Source organism: Oncorhynchus kisutch, unplaced genomic scaffold (assembly GCF_002021735.2).
Source record: "Oncorhynchus kisutch isolate 150728-3 unplaced genomic scaffold, Okis_V2 scaffold2073, whole genome shotgun sequence".
Taxonomy (NCBI): Eukaryota; Metazoa; Chordata; class Actinopteri; order Salmoniformes; family Salmonidae; genus Oncorhynchus; species Oncorhynchus kisutch.
In genome coordinates, this window is record NW_022264018.1 from 1,268 (window position 1) to 27,044 (window position 25,777).

Genomic DNA, 25,777 nt, shown 5'->3' on the forward strand with positions numbered 1-25,777 from the left:
CTCCCACTGTATAGGAGCAGACAGTGATGTTCATGCTGATGGTCCTCTCCACTGTATAGGAAGCAGACAGTGATGTTCATGCTGTCTCATGCTGATGGTTCCTCTACCACTGTATAGGAGCAGACAGTGATGTTCATGCTGTCTCATGCTGATGGTCCTCTCCCACTGTATAGGACCAGACAGTGATGTTCATGCTGTCTCATGCTGATGGTCCTCTCCCACTGTATAGGACCAGACAGTGATGTTCATGCTGATGGTCCTCTCCCACTGTATAGGAGCAGACAGTGATGTTCATGCTGTCTCATGCTGATGGTCCTCTCCCACTGTATAGGACCAGACAGTGATGTTCATGCTGTCTCATGCTGATGGTCCTCTCCCACTGTATAGGACCAGGCAGTGATGTTCATGCTGATGGTCCTCTCCCACTGTATAGGAGCAGACCGTGATGTTCATGCTGTCTCATGCTGATGGTCCTCTCCCACTGTATAGGACCAGACAGTGATGTTCATGCTGATGGTCCTCTCCCACTGTATAGGAGCCAGACAGTGATGTTCATGCTGTCTCATGCTGATGGTCCTCTCCCACTGTATAGGAGTAGACAGTGATGTTCATGCTGTCCCATGCTGATGGTCCTCTCCCACTGTATAGGACCAGATAGTGATGTTCATGTTGATGGTCCTCTCCAACTGTATAGGAGCAGACAGTGATGTTCATGCTGATGGTCCTATCCCACTGTATAGGACCAGACAGTGATGTTCATGCTGATGGTCCTCTCCCACTGTATAGGAGCAGACAGTGATGTTCATGCTGTCTCATGCTGATGGTCCTCTCCCACTGTATAGGAGCAGACAGTGATGTTCATGCTGTCTCATGCTGATGGTCCTCTCCCACTGTATAGGACCAGACAGTAATGTTCATGTTGATGGTCCTCTCCCACTGTATAGGAGCAGACAGTGATGTTCATGCTGATGGTCCTATCCCACTGTATAGGACCAGACAGTGATGTTCATGCTGTCTCATGCTGATGGTCCTCTCCCACTGTATAGGAGCAGACAGTGATGTTCATGCTGTCTCATGCTGATGGTCCTCTCCCACTGTATAGGAGCAGACAGTGATGTTCATGCTAATGGTCCTCTCCCACTGTATAGGAGCAGACAGTGATGTTCATGCTGATGGTCCTATCCCACTGTATAGGACCAGCCAGTGATGTTCATGCTGTCTCATGCTGATGGTCCTCTCCCACTGTATAGGACCAGACAGTGATGTTCATGCTGTCTCATGCTGATGGTCCTCTCCCACTGTATAGGACCAGACAGTGCGGGAGCTGGAGCTGCGTGTGAAGCAGCTGTCAGTGGAGGTGGAGAACGGTAACGTGCTGAGGCAGAAGGTGACCCAGGAGAAGGGCCAGCTGGAGATCCACATCGCTACCATCAGCTCTGAGCTTCAGGAGGCCAACCGACAGTAAGGAGGAGACCCCACACCTCGGTCACCCACATCCACCCACTCACTGTTCTCTTCCCAAACCTTACATGAAAAGAAGGAAAAGTCTCACCCCAAAATACACAGACAGCCCCAAGTCATTTACCGACCCAATCCGACACAGAGTTCCCAGTCTAATCCCCAGCTCCAGCCTCTGTTTGAGCCAAGCAGTAGGCCCTTACAATCGTGAGTGGTGCTGACTGTTTGTATGTCTGTACTGAGTATGTCTGTGTTGTGTTGTCCAGGAGGGTGTATGTAAACAACAACCATAGGACCACCACACTCTCACCAAGCTCTAAGAAACAAATGGTTGTCAGAACGTTGAGTATGTCTGTGTTGTGTTGTCCAGGAGGGTGTATGCAAAACAACAACCATAGGACCACCACACTCTCACCAAGCTCTAAGAAACAAATGGTTGTCAGAACGTTGAGTATGTCTGTGTTGTGTTGTCCAGGAGGGTGTCTCTGCTGAGGGAGAAGGAGCAGCAGAGTGAGCAACATGAAGACACACTGCAGAAGCTCCAGACCAAACATGAGGCTGACATCAGCCACTTCCAACAGGAACACACACTCTCCGCTGCTAAGGTAGCCAACGGCATGTGCTAGTAGACTAGACTACTGTAGAACACTACTGCACTGCGACAGTATCATTGCGCAACATGGTACGCAGCAACATCTGGATGTGCGTGCAAAACAAGTTCCACATTCACATTCTGCTACCATTTCTGTCTAGCCGTCTGCGCATACAAATTGATGCATATGTTCAATAAATCCAACGTATGCATCACACAGAACGCACCGCAACGGCCTCTGCAATGCAGTGCAGCAAGGCAACACAGTGTTCCATTGGAAATGAATGTACTTCTGGTGTACCAAAATAGAATGACGCTGTCGGTGTGATCGAGGCGTAAGGTACCCAACCAAATTAGTATAGAAAAACTAGATGCTACACCACTGCATCACCTGATGCTACACTACTGCATTACCTGATGCTACACCACTGCATTACCTGATGCTACACCACTGCATTACCTGATGCTACACCACTGCATTAGCTGATGCTACAACCACTGGCATTCTATGATGCTACACCACTGCATTATCTGATGCTACACCACTGCATTACCCTGATGCTACACCACTGCATTACCTGATGCTACACCACTGCATTACCTGATGCTACACCGCTGCATTACCTGATGCTACACCACTGCATTACCTGATGCTACACCACTGCATTACCTGATGCTACACCACTGCATTACCTGATGCTACACCACTGCATTACCTGATGCTACACTACTGCATTATATGATGCTACACCACTGCATTATCTGATGCTACAACCACTGCATTACCTGATGCTACACCACTGCATTACCTGATGCTACACCACTGCATTACCTGATGCTACACCACTGCATTACCTGATGCTACACCACTGCATTACCTGATGCTACACCACTGCATTATCTGATGCTACACCACTGCATTACCTGATGCTAAACCACTGCATTACCTGATGCTACACCACTGAAATAACTATTAGCTGGGCACACGCTATTCAATTCAAGGGGCTTTATTGGCATGGTACATATGTTAACATTGCCAATGCAAGTGAAGTAGATAATATACAAAAGTGAAATAAACAATAAAAATGAACAGTTCCACACTCTCTCAAAGATGCTGTAGAATGGTTAGATATATCTTCATGCTATACTGTGTATGACTTATGTTCAACTGAAGCCTTGACAGCATTTATATCCCCCTGCTGCTGAGTCATATGGTTGTTAGATAAGACTCCTGTTGTTATCCTCGCTCACTTTCTCTCTCTCTATTTGACCTTTTAGTCATTTAGCAGACACTCTTATCCAGAGCGACAGGAGCAATTAGGGTTAAGTGCATTGCTCAAGGGCATATCGACAGATATTTCACCTGTAGGCTCAGGGATTCGACCCAGCAACCTTTTGGTTAATGGCCCAACGCTCTTAACTTTACCACCTCCCTCTCTCTTTCTCTCCCTCTCTCCATCTCTCTCTTTCTCTTTCTCTCCCTCTCTCCATCTCTCTCCCTCTCTCCCTCTCTCTTTCTCTCCCTCTCTCTCAGGCCTCTGATGTGATTGAGGACCTAGAACAGACAGTTGCTCAGCTCAGACAGCAGCTACAGGACAGTGAGCACAGGAGACTGAAACAACTCAGGGTAAACTGTGTGTGTGTGTGTGCGTGTGCGTGCGTGTTCGAACTGCTTCATTCCACAACTGGAAGAAGTAGAAAAGACTATACAGATGTGTGTCCAGAGACTCATAACCCTCAAGATCCTCTGCTGGATAGATTTTCAAGCAGATGGGTGTTTTGTTTGAATGTGAATAATGGGAAAAACACATCTCACATAAAAATAACTTGTTGTGGTTCTTTGTAGTTCTGTATGAATGTTTCAGACTTCCTGACTTGTGTTTTCCAGGACACAGAGAATAAACTTCAACAAGAGAAAGCAGATCTGCAGCACCACTGTGAGAAAAAGGTACAATCTCTATCAGTAGTTACCCGTGCATCAAATCAATGTAGTTACCCTCATGTCAAATCAATAATAAATATTTGTGTCAATACAATACTCTCATATCAAATTGAGATTATATGGCTGACCTCTTATTTAGTGTATAGGCTCAAAATAAACAAAGGAAGACTGTCTCACTTTGTCTTAATGAGGAGCGTCCTTTCCTCTGAGTCTTACTCTACATAACTATGTAGGCCTACCGTGCCTAAAGTCAACTCTGTGAAACCTAAAGCCTGATCATAATTACATTCTACCTGCCTTTCCAGACTGACTGTGGTTCAATGGGAGAGATAAAAGCCTGGGACCCACATGGTCCTGGCTAGATCCCCTTCTACCCTTCCCTTTGATATGTTATGTCCTGCCTGTAAACTCAAAGCTGTGATTAACAGGTCAGACTACTGCTGGTCACAGGGCTCAGTGGTTGTGGGGAGGAAGGGTGGAGTGGAAAGGTGAGGGGCATTCGGAGGAGTGAGGGTTTGACATTTAGGGGAGTTGGGGGTTCAAATCAAATGAAATCACATTCTATTGGTCACATATGCATATTTAGCAGATGTTTTTGCGGGTGTAAGGGGGAGAGCTGGGGTGTGGCGTGAAGTTGCCCAATTTAAGGCCATAGGGGACGGGAGATGAAGTCTTGTCCGTCCGAAGAGCCATGCTCAGTCGCCCCAGCTAAATCCAGCAAGGACCTTAATTGCTGCCAGACAGCAATGGCAGCGACCCCTTTCTCTTTCAAGCCTCCCTTCAAAGCCAATGTGTTGTCATAAAAAATCCCCCATCTAATGAGTTGGTCCGGCCAGGCCAGAGTCAGGTGGGTGAAGATCAGGTTTAAGATGCAGGTCCACACACCTGGTTCATCTTCAAAGTAAAGCCTGCATGTTGAAGGGCATAGCAGTCAGTCATAAAGAGGGGTTGGGGGGGGACTGATACACCTGCAAGCTAGCTAGCTACCAGGTCTGGGTCTCTGTTAGCAGGGTCATGGTGAGGGTCAATGCCATTTCACCTTCTGTTGTTTAATCATTATGTGACTGAAGTAAGTTGTTAGTTGAAAAAATAGTTAAATAGCTGCATCAAATGTTTTGAGTGCACAGCCATTCTCCAGCTCCCAGTGAACTTGATGAAAGAATCTGTCTGTCTGTACATTCTTAAACGCCTATCAGGAGATGGGCCCAGATGGCAGCTTGATGATGGGTGGAGATAAGAGGTCAGGGAGAGGCAACCCCAGGGCCCAGGTGGATAAGGTCATGGAAAGGGGTGCTTGCTGAGAGATGGACCTGCTGTCATAGTGTCTGTCTCGGTTTCTCTCTCTTTCTCTCTCTCTCTCTCTCTCTCTCTCTCTCTCTCTCTCTCCTCTCTCTCTCTCTCTCTCTCTCTCTCTCTCTCTCACTCTCTCACTCTCACAATCACAATCACACAGGTGCGTGCCCTACACAACGAGGCGGAGAAAGAGAGAGAAGAGACCAAGAAGAAGATCTCCGAACTTGAAGAGTCACTGAAGTGAGTAGCAAAACACTGTAAATCAAATGTCTGTTTTCTTCTTTCATTTCATCACTACTTGGGGACTTGCCATTCCGTTTGGTTCAGAACACATCAGAAACATGGGATTTGTTCACACACATCACCAACCCACAAACCCACAATTCCAGCTTATGAAAAATGTCTCACAGCGAGCCAACACAGGCTTCCATCCATGCAATTATACAATGATACAATCCCCCCAAAGTCACTGATTTAGAAAAATGCTTAAGCACTCAGACATTGGTAAGTGCTAGTTACAGGGCCCGGGATACAGCTATAATTTGCAGAGCTCACCCTTGTGCAGTAATTGAAAACTGCAGTGGATATTTGAAGCTATATCAAATGTTGTCACTTTTAGTCTCTCCATATGTGCCTGTCTGACACATGCTGAAACATAGGAACCTCCATAGAGAGTTCTCATATCTGTGCTGTGCAGCGTCCCCAGTTGTGGAGCAGTGCCGAAATCCTTATTGTTGTACACCTCTCCTGTCTCAGATCTACAATGGCTGTGTCCGAATACCCATACTAGCGTATTAAACTGCATACGATTTAGCATGCACCGTTTAGTAAATAGTATTTTTCCAAATTCAACCAGCCTGATAATAGATCATTTATCTAAATGCTGAATAGAGTAGGAATGGAGTTATAGGCCTACTCAGGCTGGTTATAGGCAGACTATCACATTTGACCTACACTGAGTGTACAAAACATTAAGAACGCCTTCCTAATATTTAGTTGCACCCCTCTCTTTTGCCCTCAGAACAGCCTCGATTCATTGGGGCATGGACACTACAAGGTGTTGAAAGTGTTTCACAGGTGTTCTTAATGTTTTGTATACTGTGTATAACGTAGTAGATCCATATAGCCCATCTATCCTATTTACAAAGAACTGAAGACAGAAACTGATAAATTGGGAACAACTGGACAGCAACATAATGAACTAAAGCACTGATCATTGGGAACGAAATCAGAACGACTGCTAAGGCTTGATCCATAAATTAAATAGCTAGCCTACAAAAGCATACTTGATTTTCAAAAATTCACAATTTCCGTAATGTTGCATACTATTATACAACAAAAATGTGCATACTCAAACAGCTGACTATTTAGGATGCAAGTATGGGTATTTGGATACAGCCAGTGTGTCCTCCAGATGTGTAGTTAGCAGGGGTTAATGGCTGAACCCGGGGATCACTGAGGCCGCACTGGAAGACATGGAAGTGGTTAGGACTAGAAAGAGGCCTGCCAGAGAGAGAGAAGAGCGCCTTGGCATACCTGGCCACTCTATTTCATCTCAATTAGGCTTTCTTTCGTTTTCTCTCATTCTCTCGTCCCTCTCTTTCTTTCATTCTTGTTCTCTTACTCTCTCCCTCTCCCTCCCTCCCTCTCTTTGTCTGGAATTAGTAAGAACCGCAGCAGCCTCGTTTGACATGTTATACAGTCTGACATGTCACCCACCCTGCGATCCTTCCCACCTATGATGTCATTGGTTTTGTTTGTTTACTTGTCTGTTGGCCGTAGCCTGTGAGATTCCACACCGCTACTTTTCTATCCTCACTTCATACTGCATCGGTTGTAGTCATCACGTCGTATGCCCATATTTGGCAAGTCTGTTAACGAGCAGGTGACCTCATCTGTGACAAGGGGCTGTGGGAGGAGCCAGGGCTTTGGCTACGTCCCAATACTCTAACATGGCCTCATTTCCTGAATAATTTTACTTGAGACCATTGATGTAACATCTTTGAATGGTCAAAAATATTATAATGTCGAACCAAATATGGGCTTTTCCTTTACTGCCCTTTACTGCCCATGCACCCCTCCCATCTCATCCCCCCTGCACCTCTCCTTCCATCCCGCCCTTCCTCTTTCCATTCCTCGTACATTTCTCCCTCTCTCCATCCCTCCCACCAGATGTTTGGCTGACTGAGCTCCTCCTATCAGGCATTCCCTCCTTTCCTCCTCTCCTTTCCTCAGTCTGCTATCGTTCCATTACAGTAGAGTACAGTCAGAGCTGACAGGCTAGGCAGGGCCAGGTCTAATCCAGGGCCTCCTAATGCTGCATGCATTCCTCACACTAATTAATACCATACATTACCTCATTACTGGCTCATACACAGATTACACTTCCTCTAATGAAAGTAGAATGTGTTCTGCACAATTAAAAGCTCACACAATCTAATCTCACTCAATCCTAACGGCCCGGAACGCAGCCCCAGTCCCAATTCTAGCCCCAGCCTCAGCTCCTGCCCCAGACCAAGTCTCAGCCTTAACCTCAGCCCCCCCAGTCTCCTAATGGCCCCGGAACACAGCCCTGCCCCAGACCAAGTCTCAGCCTTAACCTCAGCCCCCCCAGTCTCCTAATGGCCCCGGAACACAGCCCTGCCCCAGACCAAGTCTCAGCCTTAACCTCAGCCCCCCAGTCTCCTAATGGCCCCGGAACACAGCCCTGCCCCAGACCAAGTCTCAGCCTTAACCTCTGCCCCCCAGTCTCCTAATGGCCCCGGAACACAGCCCTGCCCCAGACCAAGTCTCAGCCTTAACCTCAGCCCCCCAGTCTCCTAATGGCCCCAGCCTCAGCTCCTGCCCCAGACCAAGTCTCAGCCTTAACCTCAGCCCCCCAGTCTCCTAATGGCCCCAGCCTCAGCTCCTGCCCCAGACCAAGTCTCAGCCTTAACCTCAGCCCCCCAGTCTCCTAATGGCCCCGGAACACAGCCCTGCCCCAGACCAAGTCTCAGCCCTAACCTCCGCACCCCAGTCTCCTAATGGCCCCGGAACACAGCCCTGCCCCAGACCAAGTCTCAACCTTAACCTCAGCCCCCCAGTCTCCTATTGGCCCCGGAACACAGCCCTGCCCCAGACCAAGTCTCAGCCCTAACCTCCGCCCCCCAGTCTCCTAATGGCCCCGGAACACAGCCCTGCCCCAGACCAAGTCTCAACCTTAACCTCAGCCCCCCAGTCTCCTAATGGCCCCGGAACACAGCCCTGCCCCAGTCCAAGTCTCAGCCCTAACCTCCGCCCCCAGTCTCCTAATGGCCCCGGAACACAGCCCTGCCCCAGACCAAGTCTCAGCCCTAACCTCAGCCCCCAGTCTCCTAATGGCCCCAGAACACAGCCCTGCCCCAGACCAAGTCTCAGCCTTAACCTCTGCCCCCCAGTCTCCTAATGGCCCCGGAACACAGCCCTGCCCCAGACCAAGTCTCAGCCCTAACCTCCGCCCCCAGTCTCCTAATGGCCCCGGAACACAGCCCTGCCCCAGACCAAGTCTCAGCCCTAACCTCAGCCCCCAGTCTCCTAATGGCCCCAGAACACAGCCCTGCCCCAGACCAAGTCTCAGCCCTAACCTCTGCCCCAGTCTCCTAATGGCCCCGGAACACAGCCCTGCCCCAGACCAAGTCTCAGCCCTAACCTCTGCCCCAGTCTCCTAATGAGATCCAGTCAAGCCTGTTTACCGTACTCTACTCTCAACTAGGGCTGTGGCCGTCATGACATTTTTTCAGCCGGTAATTGTCAAGCAAATAACTGCCGGCCTCCCGGTAATTGACCGTTAATTAACATAAACACATTTAGCATCTTCTGACTTCCACACATAGCCTACAAGCCACTGATGCAGATCTTTGGAACATCTACATTTTTTTTGAAGTATAAGATATCCATGTAATATAGCCTACACCTTCACAATAAAGCCATTAAATATTTTAGACAGGTCTAAAGAAGCATGATATGAATAAAATGTAGTCTAGTTCAGAAGAACACAATAGCATACTCTATTATGTTAAGCCCTGATCTGACTATGCGATATGGCTGTGGGCTACACTAGTTCATTTAGCAGACAAGATTTGCTTAGAATTCCTTGGAATTATTCTATATTATTATATAGTATGAAGAATACAATTGAACATAGGATATTTTATCCAAATGATTCGAGAGGGTGCGCACATGCAGCTATTTTGTGTTGAGCGGTTAACAAAGAAACTGGTACTCCTATATGCTTCATTTAGAGTTATTTATATAACCTTAGTTGTGATACACATGTTGGGCTATATGTTTTGATTTTTAATACATTCTAAGGCTACGTGATGCGACTCTAATGATGATTTGAAAAAATCGCATGAAAGTCTTGAGCTCTGCTTAGTTTTTTTTGCGCAGTCTGTACACACTTCATCAGTCTCTCATTCACAATTTGAGTACTTAATAATGCCTTGAATTTCCTGGAGCATCCCCTTTGTGTCCCCCCTAAAATAAATATATGCCTTTAGTAATTAGAATTCCCCTCTCCCGGCTGCGTGCTCCACCACCTCTTTCTCACAGGCTACAAGTGAAGACAGACACATCGGGGAACGCAACTGTGCACGTCCTTATTCAATTCCGATGTTGCATATTAAAGATATTAGAAAAACTGTCCACATTTATTTTTCATCAGCCCACAAGATGAGTAGGCCTAACGAACAGCAAAAGCACTAGCCTATGTCAATCTACTATCCCCCATAGTACAAAAGTTGGCCTATTGTACTCTGTGCCAGAAATAAATATTCCAAACATAATCTGGGACTGTTGTGGGATGCGATAAATCCCAAATGAATACAACCGCTGACGCAACAGATGAGAACATTTAGCAAAAATGTTGATAAACTATTTGGCTATTTCTTCACATCATAAGCGCAGCAATGTGCACACGGCAGTAGGCTATAAGCGCAAATATTCCACTAGCAGGAAAACCGCAAATGCGATTATGCATGTAATTCTTTTATTATAAAGGTGAATTTCTATGTTGAAAAATATCTTCCCCAAACTTGAAACTCACACAGCGGCTCTACATTCATTCTAATGCGGATGAATGTGCTTAATTTTAAGAAGTTTTTTGGCCACTTTAGTTGTGACACAAACCTCATCAAAACTTATAGACCTATGGGCTAGGCTACATGAGGTATGCGACTATGATTTGAAAAAGTCGCAAAAAAAGCATGCGCTGTTCCTTGCCTTAAGTTGGGCATCATTCACCAGTGATAATATATCATTCATATACTAAACAATATATGTATGCAATTTCTTTTGATTTAGAATGGACCATTATCATGTACCTGTCTCGAAACAGGGGCAGCGGAAAAAATACATGTCTTCTATGAACTTAAATAGCGAATGGAGGACCCTTTTCAAGTGGTTCATTTTCCTGCCAGCTAGGTAGGCTATACTTCTGTATAGTAGGCCTAGCCTCTAGAAAGCTGATGAGTTCCTCCTCTTTTTAATAGAGGCCATCAATCTGTTTTCTCACGCAATTGCATAGCCTATAGAAATGTTTACGCAACATGAGCTCATGGTCTGTCATGAAGTATTTGATTAGATTTTCGATTACATTTGCATTGATGTCAGAGTGGGACAATAGCGTGCTGAGTACCAGGCAGTTAGTACGTTTGGCAGGCTACTAATGACCATCAGCAGCATCAGAGCTTGGAGGAGCTTAATTACCGTGACTAAACGGTCCCATGGAATTTGACTGCCGTCATGACTCGTGACCGCCGGTGTGGAAGTAATACAGTCACCGTAACAGTCCTACTGTCACATGCTTTGTAAACAACAGGTGTAGACATAACAGTGAAATGCTTACTTACGGGCCCTTCCCAACAATGCAGAGAGAAAGAAAATAGAAATAATAGAAAATAAAAGTAATAATAAAAATATGAGTAATGATAATATGGCTAAATACATGGGGTACCAGTACAATGTCAATGTGCAGCGCACGAGGTAATTGAGGTAGATATGTTTTTATTTATTTAACTAGGCAAGTCAGTTTAGAACAAATTCTTATTTACAATGACAGCCTACCCCGGCCAAACCTGGACGACACTGGGCCAATTGTGCGCTGCTCTATGGGACTTCCAATCACGGCCGGATGTGAAACAGTAATCTTGAAAATGTGAGGAATGTGTGTTTCTATGATTTTAATGTGAGTTCTACACCTGACATGTGAGTTTGATGTGGTTATTAGGCAGGAAATGCATTGAGGCTATTGTCAGGTAAAAACCCATTGATTTCTCAGTCCTTTACATTCCACTGAGATCTGAATCGACACATTATTCATATCGCTCAGTTCCAAGGACAAATATTCCCTGTGAAGACTAGACGGTAATAAAGGCGCATTTTAATGCAGATTCGCTTGACAGAATGAATACATTCTCCTATCATCTGTCACTGGTGTCCCAGACACGTGAGCGGATGTGAGAGAGGACGCATTTGATGAGGCAGCAGATGTAAATCTGGACGCATAAATTATCACTCTGCTCGGTGACAAGCGGGCCGGTCTCTCATTAGTGTTAAACAGTTAGAAATAGTGAGTGTCGCGTCAGAGCTCAGAGCTAATTAATTAAGAACTCAGTCTGGTAGGGTGAGAAGGAACGCCCTGCACACACACAGATGCATTCGCACGCACGCACTGGAAAGATTTAGCAGTGGCCATAAGATCCTCAAAGTTACACAGCTGCACCATTGAGAGCATTTAGTGCGTACGGCCAAGTACATTACTGGGGCCAAGCCCCCTGCTATCCAGGACCTCTATACTAGGTCGTGTCAGAGAAAGGCCCAAAAAATTGTCAGACTCCAGCCACCCACGTCATAGACTGTTCTCTTTGCTACCGAACGGAAAGCGGTACCAATGCACCAAGTCTGGAACCAACAGGACCCTGAACAGCTTCTACCCCCAAGCCATTAGACTGCTAAAGAGTTAGTGTGGGTAGCTTTTTGGTTAACTATTTAACTATCTGCAGTGACCTGTTTTACACTAACTTTTTTGACTCATCACGTACGCTGCTGCTACTGTTTATTATCTCTCCTGTTGCCTAGTCACTTTAGTCCTAGCATCTCAGTGCTAGAGGCGTCTCAACCCTGCTTCGATTCCAGGCTGTATCACAACCAGCCGTGATTGGGAGTCCCATAGGGCGGCGCACAATTGGCCCAGCGTCGTCACGGTTAGAGTTTGGCCGGGGTAGACCGTCAGTGTAAATAATAATTTGTTCTTAACTGACTTGCCTAGTTAAATAAAGGTTAAATAAAATAAATATGTACCTCAATTACCTCGTGCCCTGCACATTGACTTTGTACTGATACCCCATGTATTTAGTCATGTTATCATTACTCATTGTATATTTAGTATTACTTTTATTTTCTATTATTTCTCTATTTTCTTTCTCTGTGCATTGTTGGGAAGGGCCCGTAAGTAAGCATTTCACTGTTATGTCTACACCTGTTGTTTACCAAGCATGTGATGAATAACATTTGATTAAATTAGAAAATGTAATTTGACACACACACACACACACACATATACACACACACACACACAATGAGAGTCTGATGTGATGTCTGCTACCTACTTGCTGCCGTGGCAACAGTGAAGGCCTTCAAAGATGATCCAGGAGAACTTCAAAGCCACAGCAGGACTGCACGCAGGTGTGTGTGTGTTTGTGTGTTCAGTGGCTGATAGAGGAGATGGGAGGATGAGAGATGAAATTAAACAAGTTTAAACCTCTCGACATGCCCAACAGGCGCTTGGGTTTATACCTTAGACAGGCTGGCATCTTTGTAGATTGTGTGCACTGTGCAAACATGGATATGTGTGTGTTTGGGTCCTTTTTTATCACACCATGTTTCATTGTGGATCCAACTAAAGTATTCCGACGTGTGTCTCCGTGTGTTTCTGCATAAACACTTTACTTTCTGCGTAAACGCGGGACAGCGGCAGCAGGTATTTTGTTTGTTTGGGATCAGGAGAGTTGTTTGTAAAAGGAAGGTGTGATCTACACTCCTCTGAACCCTCCCAAAGTAAAGAAGACAAGGAAAACCTCTATCCCGCCATGCAAATGAGCATGGCTGCATCAGTTAGATTTCTATGTCCGTGTCGCTATAGCAACAACATAAAGAACTACAAAGCAGAAAAGAAAACCCGTTTTCTATCTCTTCTTTCATCCCAGTGCCGTTCAGATCATTAGCATAGAGATGGAGGGATGTGCTGGGGACAGAGAAATGGGAGAGGAGGAGAGATACATAGGCAGCCTGCTCTCCAGATGAGCTGCCTCCACAACAATGAGCTCCTAATGGCAGTGGAACATCAACAATAACATCAACTAAATGCTAATGAAAGGAGAGAAACAACACACCCTGCCTCAGTGCCTCCACCCTAGCATTTCCATCTATCTTAAGAATCTGGCTCCTTGGCTGGGGGTGATGGGGCTGCTGGATGGAGGGGTCCAGGGAAGGTGGGGATGGAAAGTATGGATCTGTGAAATGGATCTTGGGTAATGGAAAGCTCTACGTGACTCAATAGTGGAAGTCCCCTGGTGGCAATATAGACTGGCCTAGGTTGAAAGAGGGTTGTTACCACAGCTCAATACTTTACACCAGAACAAAGGTTTAAGGAACTAGTGGGACCTGATCAACTGTTTAGATATGTTGAGTGCCTGATTGGGATGTGATTCCATCTGTGGAAAGGCCTACTACATTCAGGTTAACTAAATCAGTCACAAAGTAAGAGAGGTATTCCGTGTAAAATTGTCTCTTTTCAAATCAAATGCTTCGTAAACAACAGGTGGAGACTAACAGCAAAATGCTTACTTATGGGCCCTTCCCAACAATGCAGAGAGAAAAATTATAGAAAGATATGAGTCGGGCCTAATTCATTCATGAAAACCCAATTCTCACATTTTAGAAGCTAAAATCCCATGAATAATTTAATATTCTAACATTTAAATTTAACAACAATTCCATGTGAATCCGATAATTCTGATGTGTAGACTTTCCACTGTATGTAGTGCATCTACCTCCATTACCTAGTACCCCTGCACATCGACTCTGTACAGGTACCCCGTGTATATAGCCACGTTATCATTACTCATTGTGTATTTATTCCTTGGGTGTGGCCCGCCCATGGGTTGTAAACTATGAAACACACCCATTTTCTCCCTCCACTATCACCACTTTGCTGGTGAGACGTTGTTGTTCCTAGATGTTTCCACTTCACAATAACAGCACTTACAGTTGACCGGGGCAGCTCTAGCAGGGCAGAAATTTGACGAACTGACTTGTTGGAAAGGTGGCATTATATGACGGTGCCACGTTGAAAGTCACTGAGCTCTTCAGGAAGGCCATTCTAATGCCAATGTTTGTCTATGGAGATTGCATGGCGGTGTGCTCAATTTTATACACCTGTCTGCAATGGGCGTGGCTGAAATAGCCAAATCCACAAATTTGAAGGTGTGTCCACATACATTTGTATATACAGTGGCCTCCAAAATTAATGGTACCACTGACTGGCAATGTACAAACAATACTTAAAAATATATATTAACTATAATTATAGAGAGAAACTCAAAATACCAACAGAAATACTGTGCTTTATTAATGTTTCAATGGAGCCCACCAAAATCATTTAGACTCCACCTCCACCACCTCCAAACCATCAGACTCCACCTACACAACCACAGGCTCTTTGGAAGGGTTGCCAGAAGAAAGTCCTTTCTGACCCCAAGACACCGAATGTCATTTAAATTATGACTGGAAGAAGGTGCTCTGGTCAGATGAGACCAAAATTGAACCTTTTGGTCAGATACAGCATCGGCATGTTTGGCGTCAAAACAGAGATGCATACAAGGAGAGGCACCTCATACTCACGGTGAAATATGGTGGTGGGTTAGTGGTGTTTTGGGGCTGTTTTAATTCCAGAGGTCCAGAGGCACTGGTTAAGATTGATGGCATAATGAATTCCACCATGTATCAGGCAATTTTGGCTGACAATCTGGTTGCCTCTGCCAGAAGGCTGGGACTTGGCCATATGTGGACTTTCCAACAATGACCCTAAACATACCTCAAGATCCACCCACAAATGGTTCTGTGACAACAAAGTCAATGTTCTGCCATGGCCATCTCAGTTTCCAGACCTCAATCCAATCGAAAACCGGTGGGCTGAGTTGAAGAGGGCTGTTGATAAGCACAAACCCAAGAATGTGAAGGATCTTGAAAGGATCTGCATAGAAGAATGGTCCATTATCACTCCCAAATGTGTTCCTTTAACCTTGTGGAACATTACAGGAAAATACTCTATGCTGTTATTCTTGCCAGAGGTGGTTGTACTAAATGAGGAGTGCCAATAATTGAGGAGTGCCAATGATTTTGGTGAAATCTATTTTGTATTAAATAATTGTATGATTTTGGATGGTTCCATTGAAACATTAATAAAGTACTGTATTTCTCACATGTTGGTGTTTTGAGTTTCTCTCTAATTATATTGTTTATACACTGCTCAAAAAAATAAAGGGAACACTTAATAAAGGAACACTTAAACAACACAATGTAACTCCAAGTCAATCACACTTCTGTGAAATCAAACTGTCCACTTAGGAAGCAACACTGATTGACAATAAATTTCACATTCTGTTGTGCAAATGGAATAGACAACAGGTGGAAATCATAGGCAATTAGCAAGACACCCCCAATAAAAGGTGGTGACCACAGGCCACTTCTCAGTTCCTATGCTTCCTGGATGATGTTTTGGTCACTTTTGAATGCTGGCAGTGCTTTCACTCTAGTGGTAGCATGAGACGGAGTCTACAACCCACACAAGTGGCTCAGGTAGTGCAGCTCATCCAGGATGGGACATCAATGCGAGCTGTGGCAAGAAGGTTTGCTGTGTCTGTCAGCGTAGTGTCCAGAGCATGGAGGCTCTACCAGGAGACAGGCCAGTACATCAGGAGATGTGGAGGAGGCCGTAGGAGGGCAACAACTCAGCAGCAGGACCGCTACCTCCGCCTTTGTGCAAGGAGGAGCAGGAGGAGCACTGCCAGAGCCCTGCAAAATGACCTACCAGGCCACAAATGTGCATGTGTCTGCTCAATCGGTCAGAAACAGACTCCATGAGGGTGGTATGAGGGCCCGACGTCCACAGATGGGGGTTGTGCTTACAGCCCAACACCGTGCAGGACGTTTGGCATTTGCCAGAGAACACCAAGATTGGCAAATTCGCCACTGGCGCCCTGTGCTCTTCACAGATGAAAGCAGGTTCACACTGAGCACATGTGACAGACATGACAGAGTCTGGAGACGCCGTGGAGAACGTTCTGCTGCCTGCAACATCCTCCAGCATGACCGGTTTGGCGGTGGGTCAGTCATGGTGTGGGGTGGCATTTCTTTGGGGGGCCGCACAACCCTCCATGTGCTCGCCAGAGGTAGCCTGACTGCCATTAGGTACCAAGATGAGATCCTCAGACCCCTTGTGAGACCATATGCTGGTGCGGTTGGCCCTGGGTTCCTCCTAATGCAAGACAATGCTAGACCTAATGTGGCTGGAGTGTGTCAGCAGTTCCTGCAAGAGGAAGGCATTGATGCTATGGACTGGCCCGCCGGTTCCCCAGACCTGAATCCAATTGAGCACATCTGGGACATCATGTCTCGCTCCATCCACCAACGCCACGTTGCACCACAGACTGTCCAGGAGTTGGCGGATGCTTTAGTCCAGGTCTGGGAGTAGATCCCTCAGGAGACCATCCGCCACCTCATCAGGAGCATGCCCAGGTGTTGTAGGGAGGTCATACAGGCACGTGGAGGCCACACACACTACTTAAGTCTCATTTTGACTTGTTTTAAGGACATTACATAAAAGTTGGATCAGCCTGTAGTGTGGTTTTCCACTTTAATTTTGAGTGTGACTCCAAATCCAGACCTCCATGGGTTGATAAATTTGATTTCCATTGATCATTTGTGTGTTATTTTGTTGTCAGCACTTTCAACTATGCAAAGAAAAAAGTATTTAATAAGAATATTTCATTCATTCAGATCTAGGATGTGTTATATTAGTGTTCCCTTTATTTTTTTGAGCAGTGTATTTTTTAAAGTATTGTTTGTGCATTGCCAGTATTTTTGGAGCCCACTGTACAGTGTATGTACATATAGGTAGGGATAAGGGACTAGGCAACAGGATAGATAATAAACAGTAACAGCAGCATATGTGATTAGTCAGAAAGGGTCAGTGCAGATAGTCCGGGTAGTTATTGGTTAACTATTTAGCAGTCTTATGTCTTGGGGGTAGAACCTGTTAAGGGTCCTATTGGTTCTAGACTTGGTGCAGAGTTTATTTCAATGAGACTACACTGTATAAATAAAGGTTCAACAGTAAAAAAAATATATGGTTCTGTTTCCTTCAGGGCTGTTAGCCATTCATTACAATAGTTTTGCCAACTAATGCTCATTATGTAAATATCTGTACACGTGGGTTTAGTGCATGGATGATTTTGCATACTATGGCAACTTCTTGAATGATATATGAATCCAAAGTGGTATAAATGCATAGCAGAGATGGGAGAATCCCCTCCAGATATGGAATACCTCTGCTTTCCTCTCTGGATCCCCTTTATGCATTTCCTCCCACTGCTGTTCCTCCCACCGCTGTTCCTACCACTGCTGTTCCTTCCTCCGCTGTTCCTCCCTCTGCTCCTCCATAGAGCTGCATCTGCAACTATTTACATGCGGTCCCCAGTGACTGTTACAGGCATCTCAGTAGCCTCCTCCTCTTTCTATAGGCGCTGCAATGAAGCAAAGACGGGATGTATGGCAAGTTATCTTGTTCCCTAGTGGCCATTGACTAGTTAGGACTGTGGCTTGTACAGTTGTTTTTATACATAATAAACAGAATGGGAGTTGGAAGTCATCCCTGTGGCACACCTTTATTCACAGTTATCACTGAGGCTGAGGTGGAGTGGCAAACTCGATATCACACAGGCCTTTAGCCTGATCTGCCCAACAACAGGCCTGTATCTTAATCCACACACACCATCACCATTACCCTCCTGCTCTGCTGTCTGCATACAGGCCTCTCAGATAGTCAGTTACTGGTCTCTTGCAGTTCTCATTTCTCCTCTCTTTCTCTCTTAAAGCTCAGACAGATTTTTGGACCACAAGATGAGTTCCTCTGTATTCTCTCTCTCTGGTCTCATAGCTCGGCATATTTGCATGTCAGCTCTGAAGCCTCCAAGCTCGATGGTCTTCTCAGACTGCCATCTCTCTCTCTTGGGAAAGGAATGAACAAATATGCTGTTTCATTTTTTCTTCTGAGGGTGTTGAATATTTCAGTTTAGCATTTTCTCTCTTTTATATGCTCCCTCTTTTTTCAGGGTGGGCCTTTGATGTGTCTGTGGATTCGTTATCATTCTGTTTGCATGAGCTCAGACACACGCACACACACACACTGCCTGGCATATGCTGGACCAGACCAGATGTGTCCATATACAGATTCCACATGTTTGTGTGTGTGTGTGTCTACCCTGCAGTCAGACACTCCACCCACATGCAGTACATTACATTGAGGACATTCTGTGCACACATGATGATTAAAGTACAGAACAGCTCATTGATTGAGTTGGCCTGGACTAGCCTGGACAGCATGCTATACTACCAGTAATCACAAAGGTCTTCTCTTTCTCAATCAGCTTCATAGTAGTAGAAGACAAACCTCAATAGAAGGATGGTAACTGGCTGTGTCCCATGATGGTGGAGGGCTCCGTAACGGAGGGTGTGTGCTTGAGGGGAGACATTGTGTGTGAGCACGTGTATGGGTATATGTGATGCATACAGTATGTGTGTGTGTGCACGTGTATGGGTGTGTGTGATGCATACAGTATGTGTGTATGTGATGCATACAGTATGTGTGTATGTCAAATCAAATCAAATCAAATTTTATTTGTCACATACACATGGTTAGCAGATGTTAATGCGAGTGTAGCGAAATGCTTGTGCTTCTAGTTCCGACAATGCAGTAATAACGAACAAGTAATCTAACTAACAATTCCAAAAAAACTACTGTCTTATACACAGTGTAAGGGGATAAGGAATATGTACATAAGGATATATGAATGAGTGATGGTACAAAGCAGCATAGGCAAGATACAGTAGATGATATCGAGTACAGTATAACATATGAGATGAGTATGTAAACAAAGTGGCATAGTTAAAGTGGCTAGTGATACATGTATTACATAAGGATGCAGTCGATGATAGAGTACAGTATATACATATGCATATGAGATGAATAATGTAGGGTAAGTAACATTATATAAGGTAGCATTGTTTAAAGTGGCCAGTGATATATTTACATAATTTCCCATCAGTTCCCATTATTAAAGTGGCTGGAGTTGAGTCAGTGTCATTGACAGTGTGCTGGCAGCAGCCACTCAATGTTAGTGGTGGCTGTTTAACAGTCTGATGGCCTTGAGATAGAAGCTGTTTTTCAGTCTCTCGGTCCCAGCTTTGATGCACCTGTACTGACCTCGCCTTCTGGATGACAGCGGGGTGAACAGGCAGTGGCTCGGGTGGTTGATGTCCTTGATGATCTTTATGGCCTTCCTGTAGCATCGGGTGGTGTAGGTGTCCTGGAGGGCAGGTAGTTTGCCCCCGGTGATGCGTTGTGCAGACCTCACTACCCTCTGGATAGCCTTACGGTTGAGGGCGGTGCAGTTGCCATACCAGGCGGTGATACAGCCCGCCAGGATGCTCTCGATTGTGCATCTGTAGAAGTTTGTGAGTGCTTTTGGTGACAAGCCGAATTTCTTCAGCCTCCTGAGGTTGAAGAGGCGCTGCTGCGCCTTCTTCACGATGCTGTCTGTGTGAGTGGACCAATTCAGTTTGTCTGTGATGTGTATGCCAAGGAACTTAAAACTTGCTACCCTCTCCACTACTGTTCCATCGATGTGGATAAGGGGGTGTTCCCTCTGCTGTTTCCTGAAGTCCACAATCATCTCCTTAGTTTTGTTGACGTTGAGTGTGAGGTTATTTTCCTGACACCACACTCCGAGGGCCCTCACCTCCTCCCTGTAGGCCGTCTCGTCGTTGTTGGTAATCAAGCCTACCACTGTTGTGTCGTCCGCAAACTTGATGATTGAGTTGGAGGCGTGCGTGGCCACGCAGTCGTGGGTAAACAGGGAGTACAGGAGAGGGCTCAGAACGCACCCTTGTGGGGCCCCAGTGTTGAGGATCAGAGGGGTGGAGATGTTGTTGCCTACCCTCACCACCTGGGGGCGGCCCGTCAGGAAGTCCAGTACCCAGTTGCACAGGGCGGGGTCGAGACCCAGGGTCTCGAGCTTGATGACGAGCTTGGAGGGTACTATGGTGTTGAATGCCGAGCTGTAGTCGATGAACAGCATTCTCACATAGGTATTCCTCTTGTCCAGATGGGTTAGGGCAGTGTGCAGTGTGGTTGAGATTGCATCGTCTGTGGACCTATTTGGGCGGTAAGCAAATTGGAGTGGGTCTAGGGTGTCAGGTAGGGTGGAGGTGATATGGTCCTTGACTAGTCTCTCAAAGCACTTCATGATGACGGATGTGAGTGCTACGGGGCGGTAGTCGTTTAGCTCAGTTACCTTAGCTTTCTTGGGAACAGGAACAATGGTGGCCCTCTTGAAGCATGTGGGAACAGCAGACTGGTATAGGGATTGATTGAATATGTCCGTAAACACAACGGCCAGCTGGTCTGCGCATGCTCTGAGGGCGCGGCTGGGGATGCCGTCTGGGCCTGCAGCCTTGCGAGGGTTAACACGTTTAAATGTCTTACTCACCTCGGCTGCAGTGAAGGAGAGACCGCATGTTTTCGTTGCAGGCCGTGTCAGTGGCACAGTATTGTCCTCAAAGCGGGCAAAAAGTTATTTAGTCTGCCTGGGAGCAAGACATCCTGGTCCGTGACTGGGCTGGATTTCTTCCTGTAGTCCGTGATTGACTGTAGACCCTGCCACATGCCTCTTGTGTCTGAGCCGTTGAATTGAGATTCTACTTTGTCTCTGTACTGGCGCTTAGCTTGTTTGATAGCCTTGCGGAGGGAATAGCTGCACTGTTTGTATTCGGTCATGTTACCAGACACCTTGCCCTGATTAAAAGCAGTGGTTCGTGCTTTCAGTTTCACACGAATGCTGCCATCAATCCACGGTTTCTGGTTAGGGAATGTTTTAATCGTTGCTATGGGAACGACATCTTCAACGCACGTTCTAATGAACTCGCACACCGAATCAGCGTATTCGTCAATGTTGTTATCTGACGCAATACGAAACATCTCCCAGTCCACGTGATGGAAGCAGTCTTGGAGTGTGGAGTCAGCTTGGTCGGACCAGCGTTGGACAGACCTCAGCGTGGGAGCCTCTTGTTTTAGTTTCTGTCTGTAGGCAGGGATCAACAAAATGGAGTCGTGGTCAGCTTTTCCGAAAGGGGGGCGGGGCAGGGCCTTATATGCGTCGCGGAAGTTAGAGTAACAATGATCCAAGGTCTTTCCACCCCTGGTTGTGCAATCGATATGCTGATAAAATTTAGGGAGTCTTGTTTTCAGATTAGCCTTGTTAAAATCCCCAGCTACAATGGGTGTGTGTGATGCATACAGTATGTGTGTATGTGATGCATACAGTATGTGTGTATGTGCACGTGTATGTGTGTATGTGATGCAGTATGTGTGTATGTGCACGTGTGTGGGTGTGTGTGAGGCATACAGTATGTGTGTATGTGCACTTGTATGGGTGTGTGTGAGGCAAGGCGTCATGTGGTTTCAGAGGTCTGGAAAAAGACGGGAGCCCTGGAGCCTCCTGTCTGGCATGTGGCTAGGAGGAAGCCCTGTCATCCTTAAGACACTCACACTCTTCCTCTTCCTCTCCCTCTCTTTTCCCCTCTTTTTATCCCTTTAAGATGGCGGGATGAGAGGATGGCACATCTCTAATTTGATTCCTCTCTCCTTCCACTTCTCTGACCAGAAGCCATTTAAAGCCGTAGGCCACCGAGGAGCTGGCATCCGCCTCTTTCTTCTCCTCCTTCTCCTTCTCTCCGCCAGGCCTCCCTCCATCTTCTCTCTGCCCTCTCATCTCACCCCTTTCTCTGTGATTGATGGTGACTGACTGACTGCTGCTCCCTGTCTCACACACTCCCAGATACATATTTAGGCACACACACACACACACGGTCATTATGCACACACACACACACACACATATGGTCACACTCACTTCCTCAGATGGCCTCATGCGTTCATCTATATACAAATGTAAAGTGTTAAATACATGCTTATTACACACACACTTTCATACGCACACACTCAGTCACACAAACAAACAGGCTCGGAGTGACAACACTCTTCTCATGCTCACAACACACCCAACTTCTGTCTTCCTCTTTATTTGAAAGTTTCGATGAAGTTAATCCTGCTATTTCTGTCACATCCTTTCCTTCTCAGTGTTTACCTCTCTCTTTTCCTCCCGTCTTGTCAGCGCGACTTGCCTTTATATCCTTTTGTGTCTGGCTGCTTTGCACAGCACCCTGAAGCCAGTCATATTGCCTGATTAATAATTACAGAGTACACAACGGCGGGGGAAAAACCATTTCTGCCATCTTTGATGTCCGACATGAGAGAGACCAAAATTACAAAGAGACAGAGGAACGTTATGAAGAGGAGGAAAAAATGGCTTCTTTTACTATTTTCTTTCTTTTTTTGTTGCCTCCTTTTCCCCCGTTGTTGTTGTTATTATTATCTTACTGTCTGGTGGTGCAGTAAATTAGGAAGGCAGTGGTGAGGGAAGAAATAATGTTTCTCCTTTTCTGTCTGTTCTTTTCCCAAAACATTACAAGACACACATCTACACACACTTGTGTGGGTGTCTGGCAGTGACCAATGACTCATCTTCACTCTGAGCATTAGACATAGACCTCGTCACAATGGCACCCTGTTCCCTACACACTGCACTACTTTAGACCAATGACAACCTGTTCCCGACACACTGCACTACTTTAGACCAATGGCACCCTGTTCCCTACACACTGCACTACTTTAGACCAATGACACCCTGTTCCCTACACACTGCACTACTTTAGACCAATGACACCCTGTTCCCTACACACTGCACTACTTTAGACCAATGGCACCCTGTTCCCTACACACTGCACTACTTTAGACCAATGGCACCCTGTTCCCTACACACTGCACTACTTTAGACCAATGACACCCTGTTCCCTACACACTGCACTACTTTAGACCAATGGCACCCTGTTCTCTACACACTACACTACTTTAGACCAATGACACCCTGTTCCCTACACACTGTACTACTTTAGACCAATGGCACCCTGTTCTCTACACACTGCACTACTTTAGACCAATGACACCCTGTACCCTACACACTACACTACTTTAGACCAATGACACCCTGTTCCCTACACATTGCACTACTTTAGACCAATGACACCCTGTTCCCTACACACTGCACTACTTTAGACCAATGGCACCCTGTTCCCTACACACTGCACTACTTTAGACCAATGGCACCCTGTTCCCTACACACTGCACTACTTTAGACCAATGACACCCTGTTCCCTACACACGGCACTACTTTAGACCAATGACACCCTGTTCCCTACACACTGCACTACTTTAGACCAATGGCACCCTGTTCTCTACACACTACACTACTTTAGACCAATGACACCCTGTTCCCTACACACTGCACTACTTTAGACCAATGGCACCCTGTTCTCTACACACTACACTACTTTAGACCAATGACACCCTGTTCCCTACACACTGCACTACTTTAGACCAATGGCACCCTGTTCTCTACACACTACACTACTTTAGACCAATGACACCCTGTTCCCTACACACTGTACTACTTTAGACCAATGGCACCCTGTTCTCTACACACTGCACTACTTTAGACCAATGGCACCCTGTTCCCTACACACTGCACTACTTTAGACCAATGGCACCCTGTTCCCTACACACTGCACTACTTTAGACCAATGACACCCTGTTCCCTACACACTACACTACTTTAGACCAATGACACCCTGTTCCCTACACACTACACTACTTTAGACCAATGGCACCCTGTTCCCTACACACTGCACTACTTTAGACCAATGACACCCTGTTCCCTACACACTGCACTATTTTAGACCAATGGCACCCTGTTCTCTACACACTACACTACTTTAGACCAATGACACCCTGTTCCCTACACACTGTACTACTTTAGACCAATGGCACCCTGTTCCCTACACACTACACTACTTTAGACCAATGACACCCTGTTCCCTACACACTGCACTACTTTAGACCAATGACACCCTGTTCCCTACACTACTTTAGACCAATGACACCCTGTTCCCTACACACTACACTACTTTAGACCAATGACATCCTGTTCCCTACACTACTTTAGACCAATGACACCCTGTTCCCTACACACTACACTACTTTAGACCAATGACACCCTGTTCCCTACACATTGCACTACTTTAGACCAATGACACCCTGTTCCCTACACACTACACTACTTTAGACCAATAACACCCTGTTCCCTACACACTACACTACTTTAGACCAATGACACCCTGTTCTCTACACACTGCACTACTTTAGACCAATGACACCCTGTTCCCTACACACTGCACTACTTTAGACCAATGGCACCCTGTTCTCTACACACTGCACTACTTTAGACCAATGACACCCTGTTCCCTACACACTGCACTACTTTAGACCAATGGCACCCTGTTCTCTACACACTACACTACTTTAGACCAATGGCACCCTGTTCCCTACACACTGCACTACTTTAGACCAATGACACCCTGTTCCCTACACACTGCACTATGACACCCTGTTCCCTACACACTACACTACTTTAGACCAATGACACCCTGTTCTCTACACACTGCACTACTTTAGACCAATGACACCCTGTTCCCTACACACTGCACTACTTTAGACCAATGACACCCTGTTCCCTACACACTACACTACTTTAGACCAATGACACCCTGTTCCCTACACACTGCACTACTTTAGACCAATGACACCCTGTTCCCAACACTACTTTAGACCAATGACACCCTGTTCCCTACACACTACACTACTTTAGACCAATGACACCCTGTTCCCTACACATTGCACTACTTTAGACCAATGACACCCTGTTCCCTACACACTGTACTACTTTAGACCAATGGCACCCTGTTCTCTACACACTGCACTACTTTAGACCAATGGCACCCTGTTCCCTACACACTGCACTACTTTAGACCAATGGCACCCTGTTCCCTACACACTGCACTACTTTAGACCAATGACACCCTGTTCCCTACACACTGCACTATTTTAGACCAATGGCACCATGTTCTCTACACACTACACTACTTTAGACCAATGACACCCTGTTCCCTACACACTACACTAC

At 46.0% G+C, this 25,777-nt stretch overlaps 1 protein-coding gene across 1 annotated transcript in view; it reads left to right on the forward strand.

Annotated features, from left to right (window-relative positions):
• Positions 1-1,306: 1,306 nt before the first annotated feature.
• The window catches only part of LOC116369123 (centrosomal protein of 112 kDa-like), a gene marked incomplete at its 5' end in the record, with an annotated part of 30,001 nt that continues 5,530 nt past the window's right edge, over positions 1,307-25,777 (forward strand). The window contains 5 exons of the mRNA XM_031819361.1: positions 1,307-1,461; positions 1,934-2,063; positions 3,585-3,677; positions 3,939-3,998; positions 5,446-5,525. Coding sequence (XP_031675221.1) covers positions 1,307-1,461; positions 1,934-2,063; positions 3,585-3,677; positions 3,939-3,998; positions 5,446-5,525 — 518 coding nt within the window. The remainder of the gene's footprint in view (positions 1,462-1,933; positions 2,064-3,584; positions 3,678-3,938; positions 3,999-5,445; positions 5,526-25,777) is intronic.